General features: G+C 42.4%; 1 protein-coding gene across 1 annotated transcript in view; it reads left to right on the top strand.

Moving 5' to 3' along the window:
• LOC110529987 (cadherin-7-like) overlaps positions 1-16,194 on the top strand; it is a 167,387-nt gene that overhangs the window by 138,829 nt on the left and 12,364 nt on the right. The window contains exons 10-11 of the mRNA XM_021612703.2: positions 6,787-6,904; positions 7,186-7,437. Of these exons, the coding sequence (XP_021468378.2) occupies positions 6,787-6,904; positions 7,186-7,437 (370 nt within the window). The remainder of the gene's footprint in view (positions 1-6,786; positions 6,905-7,185; positions 7,438-16,194) is intronic.

The following is a 16,194-nucleotide window of genomic DNA, read 5'->3' as shown; positions in this document are numbered from 1 at the left end:
CCCTCTCTAACTTTAAGCATCAGCTGTCAGAGCAGCTTACCCATCACTGTACCTGTACAGTCGTGGCCAAAAGTTTTGAGACTGACAAATATTAATTTTCACAAAGTTTGCTGCTTCAGTCAGATGTTACTATGGAATACTGAAGTATAATTACAAGCATTTCATAAGTGTCAAAAGGCTTTTATTGAAAATGACATGAAGTTGATGCAAAGAATCAATATTTGCAATGTTGACCCTTCTTTTTCAAGAGCTCTGCAACCCGCCCTGGCATGCTGTCAATTAACTTCTGGGCCACATCCTGACTGATGGCAGCCCATTCTTTTTTTTAATTTTATTTATTATTTTTATTTTTTTATTTCACCTTTATTTAACCAGGTAGGCAAGTTGAGAACAAGTTCTCATTTACAATTGCGACCTGACCAAGATAAAGCAAAACAGTTCGACACATACAACGACACATGGAGTAAAACAAACATACAGTCAATAATACAGTATAAACAAGTCTATATACGATGTGAGCAAATGAGGTGAGATAAGGGAGGTAAAGGCAAAAAGGCCATGGTGGCAAAGTAAATACAATATAGCAAGTAAAACACTGGAATGGTAGATTTGCAATGGGAGAATGTGCAAAGTAGAAATAAAAATAATGGGGTGCAAAGGAGCAAAATAAATAAATAAATAAAATACAGTAAGGAAAGAGGTAGTTGTTTGGGCTAAATTATAGGTGGGCTATGTACAGGTGCAGTAATCTGTGTGCTGCTCTGACTGTTGGTGCTTAAAGCTAATGAGGGAGATAAGTGTTTCCAGTTTCAGAGATTTTTGTAGTTCGCTCCAGTCATTGGCAGCAGAGAACTGGAAGGAGAGGCGGCCAAAGAAAGAATTGGTTTTGGGGGTGACTAGAGAGATATACCTGCTGGAGCGTGTGCTACAGGTGGGAGATGCAATGGTGACCAGCGAGCTGAGATAAGGGGGGACTTTACCTAGCAGGGTCTTGTAGATGACATGGAGCCAGTGGGTTTGGCGACGAGTATGAAGCGAGGGCCAGCCAACGAGAGCGTACAGGTCGCAATGGTGGGTAGTATATGGGGCTTTGGTGACAAAACGGATTGCACTGTGATAGACTGCATCCAATTTGTTGAGTAGGGTATTGGAGGCTATTTTGTAAATGACATCGCCAAAGTCGAGGGTATGTTTGGCAGCATGAGTAAAGGATGCTTTGTTGTGAAATAGGAAGCCAATTCTAGATTTAACTTTGGATTGGAGATGTTTGATATGGGTCTGGAAGGAGAGTTTACAGTCTAACCAGACACCTAAGTATTTGTAGTTGTCCACGTATTCTAAGTCAGAGCCGTCCGGAGTAGTAATGTTGGACAGGCGGGTAGGTACAGGTAGCGATCGGTTGAAGAGCATGCATTTAGTTTTACTTGTATTTAAGAGCAATTGGAGGCCACGGAAGGAGAGTTGTATGGCATTGAAGCTTGCCTGGAGGGTTGTTAACACAGTGTCCAAAGAAGGGCCAGAAGTATACATAATGGTGTCGTCTGCGTAGAGGTGGATCAGAGACTCACCAGCAGCAAGAGCGACCTCATTGATGTATACAGAGAAGAGAGTCGGTCCAAGAATTGAACCCTGTGGCACCCCCATAGAGACTGCCAGAGGTCCGGACAGCAGACCCTCCGATTTGACACACTGAACTCTATCAGAGAAGTAGTTGGTGAACCAGGCGAGGCAATCATTTGAGAAACCAAGGCTGTCGAGTCTGCCGATGAGGATGTGGTGATTGACAGAGTCGAAAGCCTTGGCCAGATCAATGAATACGGCTGCACAGTAATGTTTCTTATCGATGGCGGTTAAGATATCATTTAGGACCTTGAGCGTGGCTGAGGTGCACCCATGACCAGCTCTGAAACCAGATTGCATAGCAGAGAAGGTATGGTGAGATTCGAGATGGTTGGTAATCTGTTTGTTGACTTGGCTTTCGAAGACCTTAGAAAGGCATGGTAGGATAGATATAGGTCTGTAGCAGTTTGCGTCAAGAGTGTCACCCCCTTTGAAGAGGGGGATGACCGCAGCTGCTTTCCAATCTTTGGGAATCTCAGACGACACGAAAGAGAGGTTGAACAGGCTAGTAATAGGGGTGGCAACAATTTTGGCAGATCATTTTAGAAAGAAAGGGTCCAGATTGTCTAGCCCGGCTGATTTGTAGGGGTCCAGATTTTGCAGCTCATTCAGAACATCAGCTGAGCAGATTTGGGAGAAGGAGAAATGGGGAAGGCTTGGGTGAGTTGTTGTGGGGGGTGCAGTGCTGTTGACCGGGGTAGGAGTAGACAGGTGGAAAGCATGGCCAGCCGTAGAAAAATGCTTATTGAAATTCTCAATTATGGTGGATTTATCAGTGGTGACAGTGTTTCCTATCTTCAGTGCAGTGGGCAGCTGGGAGGAGGTGTTCTTTTTCTCCATGGACTTTACAGTGTCCCAGAACTTTTTTGAGTTAGTGTTGCAGGAAGCAAATTTCTGCTTGAAAAAGCTAGCCTTGGCTTTTCTAACTGCCTGTGTGTAATGGTTTCTAGCTTCCCTGAACAACTGCATATCACGGGGCTGTTCGATGCTAATGCAGAACGCTTTAGGATGTTTTTGTGTTGGTTAAGGGCAGTCAGGTCTGGGGAGAACCAAGGGCTATATCTGTTCCTGGTTCTAAATTTCTTGAAAGGGGCATGTTTATTTAAGATGGTTAGGAAGGCATTTAAAAAAAATATCCAGGCATCCTCTACTGACGGGATGAGATCAATATCCTTCCAGGATACCCCGGCCAGGTTGATTAGAAAGGCCTGCTCACTGAAGTGTTTCAGGGAGCGTTTTACAGTGATGAGTGGAGGTCGTTTGACCGCTGACCCATTACGGATGCAGGCAATGAGGCAGTGATCGCTGAGATCTTGGTTGAAAACAGCAGAGGTGTATTTAGAGGGCAAGTTGGTTAGGATGATATCTATGAGGGTGCCCGTGTTTAAGGCTTTGGGGAGATACCTGGTAGGTTCATTGATAATTTGTGTGAGGTTGAGGGCATCAAGTTTAGATTGTAGGATGGCTGGGGTGTTAAGCATGTTCCAGTTTAGGTCGCCTAGCAGCACAAGCTCTGAAGATAGATGGGGGGCAATCAGTTCACATATGGTGTCCAGAGCACAGCTGGGGGCATAGGGTGGTCTATAGCAGGCGGCAACGGTGAGAGACTTGTTGTTAGAGAGGTGGATTTTTAAAAGTAGAAGTTCAAATTGTTTGGGTACAGACCTGGATAGTAGGACAGAACTCTGCAGGCTATCTTTGCAGTAGATTGCAAAACCGCCCCCTTTGGCAGTTCTATCTTGTCTGAAAATGTTGTAGTTTGGAATTAAAATGTCTGAATTTTTGGTGGTCTTCCTAAGCCAGGATTCAGACACAGCTAGAACATCCGTGTTGGCAGAGTGTGCTAAAGCAGTGAATAGAACAAACTTAGGGAGGAGGCTTCTAATGTTAACATGCATGAAACCAAGGCTATTACGGTTACAGAAGTCGTCAAAAGAGAGCGCCTGGGGAATAGGAGTGGAGCTAGGCACTGCAGGGCCTGGATTCACCTCTACATCGCCAGAGGAACAGAGTAGGAGTAGAATAAGGGTGCGGCTAAAAGCAATAAGAATTGGTCGTTTAGAACGTCTGGAACAGAGAGTAAAAGGAGGTTTCTGGGGGTGATAAAATAGCATCAAGGTATAATGTACAGACAAAGGTAAGGTAGGATGTGAATACAGTGGAGGTAAACCTAGGTATTGAGTGATGAAGAGAGAGATATTGTCTCTAGAAACATCATTGAAACCAGGAGATGTCATTGCATGTGTGGGTGGTGGAACTAATAGGTTGGATAAGGTATAATGAGCAGGACTAGAGGCTCTACAGTGAAATAAGCCAATAAACACTAACCAGAACAGCAATGGACAAGGCATATTGACATTAAGGAAAGGCATGCTCAGTCGAGTGATCAAAAGGGTCCAGTGAGTGGAGAGGTTGGTTGGGGGTCACGGCGATTTAGACAGCTAAATCGGTAGCAAGCTAGCATAGGAGCAAGCTAGCATAGGATGGAGGTCTGTTATTAGCCAACTCTTGCGTTCCGTCAGTAGATTAGTGGGTTTCCGTGTGGTAGAGGGGATTAATCCAAATCACACAACAACAACAAAAATAAAAACAATAGATGTAGTTATAGAGGCCCAAGAAGAAAAATAAATAAATAAAAAAATTAAATAAAATAAAAATTGTCCGATTGTCTATTCAGATAGCAGCCGATAAGATAGCCAACGGCTAGCAGGCCGCAGATGGGCGCCCAGGCAACGTTGCGCCGGAGGAGCCAGCCGGACAATTCCCTCGGGTAGACAGCGTCGGCAGTCCAGCTGTGAAGGCCCGGTGGGGCTCCGCGTAGGCAGCAAAACGGGTCCGGATAGGTGACTGCAGCCCAGGAGTGATTGATGGAACTCTTTAGCTGGCTAGCTCCGGAACAATTGATGTTAGCTCCGGAATCGACGAAAGCCGATAGTCACACGGATAGCAGCTAGCTAGCTGTGAGATCCAGGTATGGATGTCCAGAGCCAGCGGCTGAAATCCGGTATGTTCCGTTCCGAGCCGCGCTGCGCTGCACCGCGCCGTACAAAACTGGCGATAGATTCTCGAGCCAAAGGACAGCCGATGACCACAAACCGTGGTTAGCTGAGTACTAACGATTAGCCAGTAAATAAGCTAACTAGCTTCTGAACCAGCTTCAGAGTAGCTTCTGAACCAGCTTCTGGCTAGCTCCCGGCTAGCTTCTGGCTAATTTCTGGCTAGCCTCTCGGAGGATTACAGATCTGAGGTAAATAATACTTTTTTATATAAATATAAATTGGTGAAGCGGATTGCAGGAGAGTGTTCTGAAGATGAGTTTTTGGAAAATTAAAAATGTATGTGAAAAAAAAGTTGTAAATATATCTATATACGGGACACGACAGGACGAGGACAAAAATACGTCTGAACTGCTATGCCATCTTGGTTGAATGCATAATCAATGCTTGTAGTTTGTCAGAATTTGTTGGTTTTTCTTTGTCCACCCACCTCTTGAGGATTGACCACAAGTCCTCAATGGGATTAAAGTCTGGACCCAAAATATCGATGTTTTGTTCTCCGAGCCACTTAGTTATCACTTTTGCCTTATGGCACGGTGCTCCATCATGCTGGAAAAGGCATTGTTCATCACTAAACTGTTCCTGGATGGTTGGGAGAAGTTGCTCTCGGAAGATGTGTTGGTACCATTCTTTATTCATGGCTGTGATCTTAGGCAAAATTGTGAGTGAGCCCACTCCCTTAGCTGAGAAGCAACCCCACACATGAATGGTCTCAGGATGCTTTACTGTTGGCATGACACAGGAATGATGATAGCGCTCACCTTGTCTTCTCCGGACAAGCTTTTTTTACGGATGCACCAAACAATCGGAAAGGGGATTCATCAGAGAAAACTACTTTACCCCAGTCCTCAGCAGTCCAATTCCTGTACCTTTTGCAGAATATCAGTCTGTCCCTGATGTTTTTCCTGGAGAGAAGTGGCTTCTTTGCTGCCCTTCTTGACACCAGGCCATCCTCAAAGTCTTTGCCTCACTGTGCGTGCAGATGCACTCACACCTGCCTGCTGCCATTCCTGAGCAAGCTCTATACTGGTGGTGCCCCGATCCCGTAGCATGAATCAACTTGAGGAGACGGTCCTGGAACTTGCTGGACTTTCTTGGGCACCCTGAAGCCTTCGTCACAACAATTGAACCGCTCTCCTTGAAGTTCTTGATGATCTGATAAATGGTTGCTTTAGGTGCAATCTTACTGGCAGTAATATCCTTCCATGTGAAGCTCTTTTTGTGCAAATCAATGATGGCGGCACGTGTTTCCTTGCAGGTAACCATGTTTGACAGAGGAAGAACAATGATTCCAAGCACCACCCTCCTCTTGAAGCTTCCAGTCTGTTATTCAACTCAATCAGCATGACAGAATGGTCTCCAGCCCTCGTCAACACTTACAACTGTGTTAATGAGAGAATCACTGACATGATGTCAGCTGGTCCTTTTGTAGCAGGGCTGAAATGCAGTGGAAATGTTTTTTTGGGGATTCCGTTTTTTTGAATGGCTTAGAGGGACTTTGTAATTAATTGCAATTAATCTGATCACTCTTCATAACATTCTGGAGTATATGCAAATTGCCATCATACAGACTTTGTGAAAATGTATACTTGTGTCATCCTCAAAACGTTTGGCCACGACTGTACACAGCCAATCTGTAAATAGCACACCCAACTACCTCATCCCGATATTGTTATTTATCTACTTGCTCTTTTGCACCCTAGTACAGTATCTCTACTTGCTCATCATCATCTGCATATCTATCACTCCAGTGTTAATGCTAAATTGTAATTATTTCACCTCTATGGCCTATTTATTGCCTTACTTCCCTAATCTTCTACATTTGCACACACTGTACATTAATTTTCTGTTGATATTGACTGTACGTTTGTTTATGTGTAACTCTGTGTTGTTGTTTTTGTCGCACTGCTTTGCTTTATCTTGGCCAGGTCACAGTTGTAAATGAGAACTTGTTCTCAACTGGCCTACCTGGTTAAATAAAGTGAAATAATTTATATTTTTTTAAAGACTGACCTCTGTCTTAATATGGACACTATACTAATACAAGACAAATTCCTATATCTGAACTGACCTGAACTGAATGTAACCTTTGGTCCTCTGTCCCCTGCAGGTCATTGAGACCATCAGCGCAATGGACAGAGACGAACCTCAGAGTGGACACCGCTTCTTCTTCTCCCTCACTGCAGAGGCTGCTGGGAACCTCAACTTCACCCTGAGAGACAACAAAGGTAAAGGCCAGACACATAGTCATATTTGGCCAACGAAATGTGCATAGTTGGCAGCAGGACAACCTAGAAGAATTAGAGAGCCCTTCATACTGAATGCCTAGTTACCAGGCAGGAGAAGCTCCACAACACCATAGTGGTTTCCTAGCCCTGGTATGGATATTTTCCATTATCCAAACATTATATCAGAGCTAACTGTCATAATGATTAGTTGGAATCCACCAAGTATTACTATCTGAACACAATTTGATCATTATATGGCTGCGATGCCTTCTTCCTCACAGACAACACCGCCTCTGTGCTGACCATGCGAGGGGGTTTCCAGCGTCACGACCAGACTATGTACCGCCTCCCTGTCCTCATCATGGATGGCGGGAGCCCTGCCCTCAGCAGCACCAACACCCTGTCCATCCGGGTGTGCGACTGTGACCCCGATGGAGCTCCCCAGTCATGTGGGAGTGAAGCCTCCATGCTCTCAGCAGGCCTCAGCACTGGGGCCCTCATCGCCATCCTGGCTTGCATCCTCACACTTCTAGGTATGAGGCAGCTATTACAACATCAGAAAAACATCAGTGCCCCATCAGGCCTGCAAGCTGCATTTGTGTGGCACCCAGACTGACATTTCATATCTAATAACAGTACAAGAGAGTCTAAGTTATTTTATCTAAGTCACGAGATGCCAGGCTTTCCATTAACGACTTCACTGTAGAACATCAGGCATTTATGGAATGCCCATCTGGGGAAATAAAATATCTGTTTTGATATTTTAATACAGGAGTCGTGTAATCAGTGTTCATGTACCTTTTCACGTTACACTAGTTGTACCCAGTTAATCCCAAGATGTCCTTCAAACATTGGTATGTCGTACGAACACAATATTGGTGGTGAATATCATGTAGTGTGTTGAATAATAACGCGGGCTTTGGGAGAGGAGGACTTGTTACCATGGCAATCGTTTTGACAACACTGTGGTGCAACGTAACTTCTCTAACACTAGAACTATATGAGATGCACATGATGCAATTGTGATCCTGCTGTATTGTAAGCGTTCAAAACTTGAAGTAGCTACGTATTAAGAACCTTATTAATAAAAAAGACAAATGTTGCCAGGTACATGTATGATTGAAGTCCTATCAGGCATTAGACTCTCCGGCCCCTGTGGGACAGTAGCACTATAATCAGGAAATAGTCCACTTAAGGTGGCCAGATTGGCTTGTTTCCCCCCCGAACCTCCATTGTGAATGTTGATCTTGATTGCTGTATTTATCTGAGTTATTTGTTGATTGTTTGAGAGACCGTAAACTCGATTTGTACCCATTCATTCTCTCTGATTAGCTAATCAGTCAGTAAATTTTTGGGGCCAGAGATAGTGAGGTGCTCAGAGGTAGTAAATCCAGATTCATGGTTTGATTGTTTCTTGCTTAGATAACTGTTAGTTTGTCACTCAAAAAAGGACATGAAAGTGGCCTGTATGACGCAAGAAAGATACTTGACTGAACTATGTACGTATCAGGCTGCCTGATGAAGAGGTTGTTTAGTTTAAACACGTTGGTCTAAGAGTAACTGTGTAATGAATTTAAACGATCTGCTCCAACTAGTCTAAATAGGCCTACTTTTTATTGTCCTTGAGTGTCCTGAAAGGCGTCTGACAAATAAAGTGTGTTATTAATATTATTATTAGGGGTCCAAGCTCCGAAGGGACTGGAACCCTATTATAATTGTTAGGATTAATATTATTAGGGGTTCAAGCAGGGACTTTGTGAAAAAGGAAAATTCCCATGAGACCGTAAGGCCTAGGAGGGTGCAACCTTGCATGATGGTAATGGGCCGAAGGCCACACCCTTGAATACATTGCCATGCCAATTGGACACATGGTGTTGCTATAACAAGCAATTAAATGTGCAAACTTAGAAAGGTTACGCCCATCACCCCTTGTGACCTACAATCATGGGGAGAATCGCAATTGCATACTCCTCACGTCCTATTTCCTCTCTCCTGGCCTCCTTCTCAAAACCCATTGGATGAGAAAGCTGAGGTCTCGCCCCTCTAACCTCCTCCAATGGGTTTTGAGTAGGAGGTGAGGAGAGAGGACGCGAGGAGTATACAATTAAGATTCTTGCATGGAATTCGGTACTGTAACGCTCGTCGTTGCATGAAGGAGCTGACCAAAGCGCAGCGTGGAACGTGTTCATGATAATTTATTTCAACTGAACACCGAGACAAAATAACAAAATGGAACAAAACGAAACTGTTCTGTCTGGTGCAGACACAAAACAGAAAACAACTACCCACAAAACACAGGTGGGAAAAAGCTGCCTAAGTATGATTCTCAATGATAGACAGCTGCCTCTGATTGAGAACCACACCCGGCCAAATACAAAACATAGAAAATGAACATAGAATGCCCACCCAAATCACACCCTGACCAAACCAAAATAAAGACATAAAAAGCTCTCTAAGATCAGGGCGTGACACATACATACATCAAGCATTGTTATTAGAACATTCTCAGAATGTCAGCGGGATAACAGCGCAACGAAACACTTATGGGACCTAATTTGAACATCGCAGAATGTCCTCAGGATCTCCCCTGTTTGCTGAGTTACTGCTGTTCAATCATCAGCTCAATGAATGCATGTGCATGTATTCTGTTTTTTGCAGTTTATAGTGTGCAGATTCCTAAATTCTTTGTCAATATATTAAGTTTGTCGTCTATTCACCATTTCACCAAATCAAAATCTGTGTATATTTACAGTCTGAAATTATTCAGACCCCTTGACTTGTTGTTACATTACAGCCTTGTTGTAAAATGTAAAAATGGTTAAATAATTTTTTGCCCTCATCAATCTACACACAATACCCCATAATGACAAAGCCAAAACATAAATATTCAGACCCTTTACTTAGTACTTTGTTGAAGCACCTTTGGCAGCGATTATAGCATCGAGTCTTCTTGGGTATGACACTACAAGCTTGGCACACCTGTATTTGGGGAGTTTACTCCCATTCTTCTCTGCAGATAATCTCAAGCTCTGTTAGGTTGGATGGGAAGCTGCACAGCTATTTTCAGGTCTCTCCAGCGATGTTTGATCTGTTCATCTTTCCCTCAATCCTGACTTGTCTCATAGTCCCTGCCGCTAAAAAAGATGGTGTCGCCAGACCTGAGAATATTGTTTCTTATCATCTGAGAGTCCTTTAGGTGCCTTTTTGCAAACACCAAACAGGCTGTCATGTGCCTTTTACTGAGAATTGGCTTCCGTCTGGCCAATCTACAATGAAAGACTGATTGTTGGAGTGCTGCAGAGATGGTTGTCCTTCTGGAAGGTTCTCCCATGTCCACAGAGGAACTCTGGAGCTCTGTCAGAGTGACCATCGGGTTCTTGGTCACCTCCCATACCAAGGCCTTTCTCCCCCGATTGCGCCGTTTGGCTGGGCGGCCAGCTCTAGGAAGAGTCTTTGTGGTTCCAAACTTCTTCCATTTTAGAACGATGGAGTCCACTGTGTTCTTGGGGACCTTTAATGCTGCAGACGTTTTTTGGTACCATTTCCCAGATCTGTGCCTTGACACAATCCTGTCTCGGAGGTCTACAGACAATTCCTTCGACCTCATGGGTCTGAGATACACTGTCAACTGTGGGACCTTTATATAGACAGGTGTATGCCTTTCTAAATCGTGTCAAATCAATTGAATTTACCACGGGTGGACTCCAATCAAGTTGTAGAAACATCTCAAGAATGATCAATGAAACAGGATGCACCTGAGTTCAATTTTGAGTCTCATAGCAAAGTGTCTGAATACTTATGTAAATAAGGGATGTTGGTTCTTTTTTTATTTTTTAATTAGCTAAAATTAGAGAGAAAAAAAAGGTTTTGCTTCATCATTATGGAGTATTGTGTGTAGATTGATGAGACTTTTTAATCCATTTTAGAATTAGGCTGTGAGGTAACAACATTTTGAAAGAGTCAAGGGGTCTGAATACTTTACGAATGCTATGTAGGTTCCTCCCCTCCATTATGGATTTTCCACTATTTGGATTTTTGTGAAAGACACTTAAAATGCAACTTCTCCGACACCGAATTACTGATCTGTATGAAACTTGATATATGGCATCTATAGACCAAGTTCTCATAACGCAACATTTTTAGACTCTCAAACCACATGGCCGCTACTGACCAATAAACTTTCAAGTAGGCGTGACCTGGCACATAAATGCATATGAATCCGACACAGACATTCGTATTGTAACAAAACTTTATACACATGTTTGTAACACTGTCAATAACAATTTGCAAGCACATTTAAATCGACCACACAATGGCGCTGTATTGGTCACATATTTATATCTCTTTCATCTGCTTGACCCAGCGTGATGGAATTTGGCATCCACACTCAAGGATGTGATTGTAGTTAACTTCTTTGGTGACATAGTGTTGTTGGACATGGAAAAACATTCATGCAAGCTTATTGGAGTATAGTGGCAATATTTTTCCAGCTAGAGTTTTGTGAAAAACATTTTTTAGAAGACATGCATCTATCGATGCTATATACCGACTTTGGTGTTGATCGGTCCAGCGGTTCTAGAATTTAAAAAAAATAGTCAACATACATTAAAAGCATATTGTATAATCTGTTAGATTTTGAGTTCTGATATTTGGTAAGTGTGGTAATGACTACAGAAGTAGCACATATTAAGATGATGTGTCCAATTTGTCCTGATGGTGGCACTATGGGGCCAAAGCTTGAACCCCGGCATGGATGCTTGCAGCTATATTTATTATTGTTATTAGAGAGCTATAGCTCTTAAGTGATAAGACCTATAGACACCAAACTTGTTGGGATGTTGTAAGTTGGTGGCCAAATTCATCTGGTTACACATGGTGCAACTCATGGTGGTGATATAAATTGTGGTGGTGTTAAACGGCCAAATGATGGGAATATAAACAACATTTGACTTAAATCTCATCATTTTACCTAGCGTCTCGGAATTTGGTACGTAGGTTCCTCTCTATCCAGGGAAAAAGTGTGCTTGCAGCTATGTTTAGGTGATCATCAGAGAAGCTGGTGAAACCCTATTGTTTTTCTTGGCATTCTTTATTACTATACAGGGTTCTTCCTCCAAGGAAAATGACATGCAATAACATGCAATTGGCATGATGGTAAAGGCTCATGGGCCACACCCTCTCATGCAATGCCATGCCAATTGGCCACATGGTGGCGCTATAACACGTGATTGAAAATGCAAACTTTGAAAGTTTGAGAGTCCTGAAATGTTATATATAGGTACCTCTAACCACAAGGAAAAAATGTGCCTCAAGGATCCATAAAGTCGGCCATGATGGATTTTTCCCCACTGAGAATTTTGTCAAAAACACTTAAAACGCTACTCCTCTGGCACCGAATTACCAATCTGCACAAAAAGTAATATTTGGCCTCTATGGAACAATGTCTTTCAGCGCACCATTTTCCAGGCTAGTATGTCAAACAACATGGACAATAAACATTCACATGTGCATGGTCTGCACTTAAATGCAAATAAATCAGTCACGGATATTTGTATAGAAACAAAACTTGGTACATGTTGCAAACACTGTCAAGACTCAACATATGCAAGAACAATCATATCCATCATATTGTGATGCTATAATGGGCACATTTTATATCTCTTGATCTGTTTGACCCAGACTGATGAAATGCTCAGGGATATGAGTCCAGCTAACCTGTAAAGTACCTTTTTGTATTTTTGGGGATGAGCCCTGCATAGTTAAGGGGGTATTTCCTCCACTGAGATTCTCCCACGTGTTTGTTAGTCACACACTGTTGGGAGGTTCCGTGGTCCAACCAGGCTCCTTGTGTATCTTGCAGCTATTAGTAGATATAGTGAATAAGTGTAGTTTCTTGATGACGTAAGCAGGTAACATGGTGAGAAACTTGTCAAAACATCAGACAATGTCTATGTCCGGGTTTTCCCCATACTATTTTGTTATTTTCAACCCTGCCTTCTTTACTTTTGAATGTATTTATCTTGCGATCTGCCTCTTCTCATTACCTTCCTAAACCTCTCTTTCGCTGTCTCTTCGTCTATCACGGGCCACTTACACCTAAGGTGTGTCTCACAAGTTAGCAATCAACCAAACAGGTGGTTTTCCAGTTACCTTAGTCTCCTGTGACAATCAACCTTTAATAATTGTTCTCGACAGATGATTGAGTGAAAGGTATTTTTCAAAGCTGCAGTCATGTTATTGCTAAGTCCAATTATCTCTTTGCCTAATACAATCTTTGTTAGACAAAATTACTCACACATTTCCTGTTGATAGAGCTAGATATTACGGCTTCATATGGTCGGCGGATCTAGGATCGGCTTTGCCTTTTAGATCAGCACTCCTAATATGAGATGTTGTATCAATATGGGCCCTGAGTTTCTCTCTCTGAAGGTCATTATGAATGTCGAAAGGTATAGAAGGCATGGATATATTACATTTTTTACATGGTTCAGTGCTGTTTTGCGCAAGGGAAGAAAATGTTACCCATTATGTTTTACACAGCAGCAGGCTGACATTTCTCCATTTCTCCTGTTCTCTCCTGTTGTTGTGGAGGATACATTGTATGGCAGCAGATGCCTCGCATCCTTGTATTTCTTAAGACCTCTCCCACGTCTTATTCAGACACCCAAAGCTTCTCCCTGCATATCTGTGGCACTTGTACTGCATCCCAAATGGCAACCTATTCCCAATGTAGCGCCCATAGACCTCTGTACAAGAGTAGTGCACTATGTAGGGTATAGGGTGCCATTTTGGACGAAGACTAGGATTAGTCCACTGCTGCACAGCCTCAAATGAGACGATATTTTGGGCCAACTAAGCCGTTTCCCTTGGGGGTCCTTCCGTCATGGTCGAGGGTGAGGGGCAGATGGATACGTGGAGAGCCAGAAGAGAGAATGTGGACACAGAAAAATAAAAATTTAAATAGGGAATTATTAAAAACTAATGCACTTTTGACGCTTGAGTCAAACTGGGAGAGAAGAGCAAGGACCCAAGCTAAGCTGTACCGAAGGCGCTGAAGCAGTGTGTCGTTTCATAGTTTTGTTTTTGTTGTTGTTCGCATTCAAAACAATGGTATTTTTCCTGATTTGTGCCCCTTTTAATTGCACCAAACTTAGTTGTGTTCAAAGGGCAGAACATCACAACGCTTTGCAACGGAAAACAAAAACAAGGTTTCTTATTGGACAAGTTCAGGTAGTAACTCCCGATTCCAAACATGTTCTTACTACTTGACACAGCCCTGTTTTCTGGTCACAGTAATATTTGACTGACGTGTCTGCACTGCTTTTAACCTGGATGAGACAAAACAAAAATTAAGCACACTCATGTGGCTCAATAATTGTAATGAGGAAAGCTTGGAGGTTCTATACTTTTCTGTAATCTTGAGGCAATCTCACAAATTTTGTCAGAGCTCCTCAAACGACGACAGCAGCTGTTCCAGAGGTCTCTTGGGGCTCTGTGCAGTCACTATACTGTATCGTTGTTTGCTCTGCCTCATAACACTGGAACCATAAATAGATAAACCATGAATAGAGAGGTCACGTAAGGTCATCTGACTCATAACATGAGGGGCCCACAATTTGCAAAACGTATGATATGTTACAAATTCGAATTTGTTCTGGCTAACTTTGAACACGCAACCTTTGGGTTGCTGGACGTTCCTGATATATTCCTTCCCTTCCCATTTGTTTTTGCCTTAAGTGTCCTTCTGTCTTATGTAACCGTTCCAAACGTAACATATTATACTTATTTGAGTGTCCCTGATTTATGTTTACTTTGTTACACCTAGTCTATGAAACAAGGCTGACATAGTCTGTAATTGTGGTGATCGGCGAGTGTTGACTGGCACCCATTCAGCTGAAGTACGTCGGAGGTCGCTTTACTCAGCAAATACCATGTAAATGATGTTGTATTGGATAGTGGATAATTATTTAATTGTTTCAAGATTGTATGGATTGCAAAAATGTATCAGTACTGCTCAGAAGGCTTGTACTCTTCAAGACGGATTATGATGACGCAGTACATTAACATCTGAATGTGCATCAATTCATTTCAGTACAGCATGGTCAGGCAGCCAGAAAATAACCCCAAGCACGCATGAAAAATCTACAAAGAAATGGTTAATTGGCCTCAAAATCAAAATTTTGCAATGGCCATCTCAGTCTCCAGACTTGAAACCCATTGGAAACCTGTGGTTTGAATTGAAAAGGGCAGTCCATAAGCGCAGACGAAGGATATCAAGAATCTGGAAGGATTCTGTATGGAGGAATGGTCTAAGATCCCTCCCAATCTGTTCCAAATGGTCTAAGATCCCTCCCAACTCATAAAACACTTTAAAAAAGGCTGTGTAGTTATCCTCGCAAGGTGAGGTATTGAAAGGTGTTGAAACAGGGGTGTCAATATTTGTGATCCCATCACTTTTAAGATTTTTTTATTACTTGTTTAACAAAATCTATTTCTCTGAGAAATTGTATTAGTATAAAATAATACAACTTTCAAATTCTTTTGAGCGTACAATATAGCTCAGATTTTAAATTATTTATTTAATACAGTCATTTTACCCACTGTAGACAGAGGAGAGGAGAGGGAGCCCAGCTACTGAATCTATCAGTGGCTGGGCTCATTATAAAATATATTGATGAGAACGGGCCCAGCACTAAATATTCTGCTTGTAGTCTCATTGATTTTGCATGATGGATTATTTTCTCAGTTCAAATATGAAAAATTGGGCATAATGTTCAATTGATCTACCGCACATCTCGCCCATTCATCTTTCGGCAAAACTGCCATGTTGCTATATCAAGGCCTTAAGCGAGGCCTGTCGCATGCAATTTGTGACACAACAGTTAAATGAGTGCACAGGGTCCTTGTGACACATTCATAATCACTATATAATAACATGCATTCAACCGTCAGTTAATTTGACACGTGTTAGATTAGTACCGGTATTCAAGCACCCATGCTCACGAACACAAAGGAAGTCTTCATTCATGTCATATATTTTTGTGCCAAACTTTATTATTTTCTGTTCAGCGCTTGTACAAATTAATTTATCTGTATTTACTGTGTGCAAATTGGATAGTAGAACAAAAAATTACCGAACAATACTCTTGAAGGTTTCTTTACAATGCTATATGGTATATTAGATAGTATATGATGAACGTATGGTCATGTCAGTAAAGAGATACTGCCTGCCACTCTTCTAGAAAACTTCTCATGGCCTGACAACTAACACTGAGGATGATTTGTCATCA

This window comes from Oncorhynchus mykiss, chromosome 8 (assembly GCF_013265735.2).
Source record: "Oncorhynchus mykiss isolate Arlee chromosome 8, USDA_OmykA_1.1, whole genome shotgun sequence".
NCBI classification, from domain to species: Eukaryota; Metazoa; Chordata; class Actinopteri; order Salmoniformes; family Salmonidae; genus Oncorhynchus; species Oncorhynchus mykiss.
This window is presented reverse-complemented; position numbering and strand designations above follow the sequence as displayed.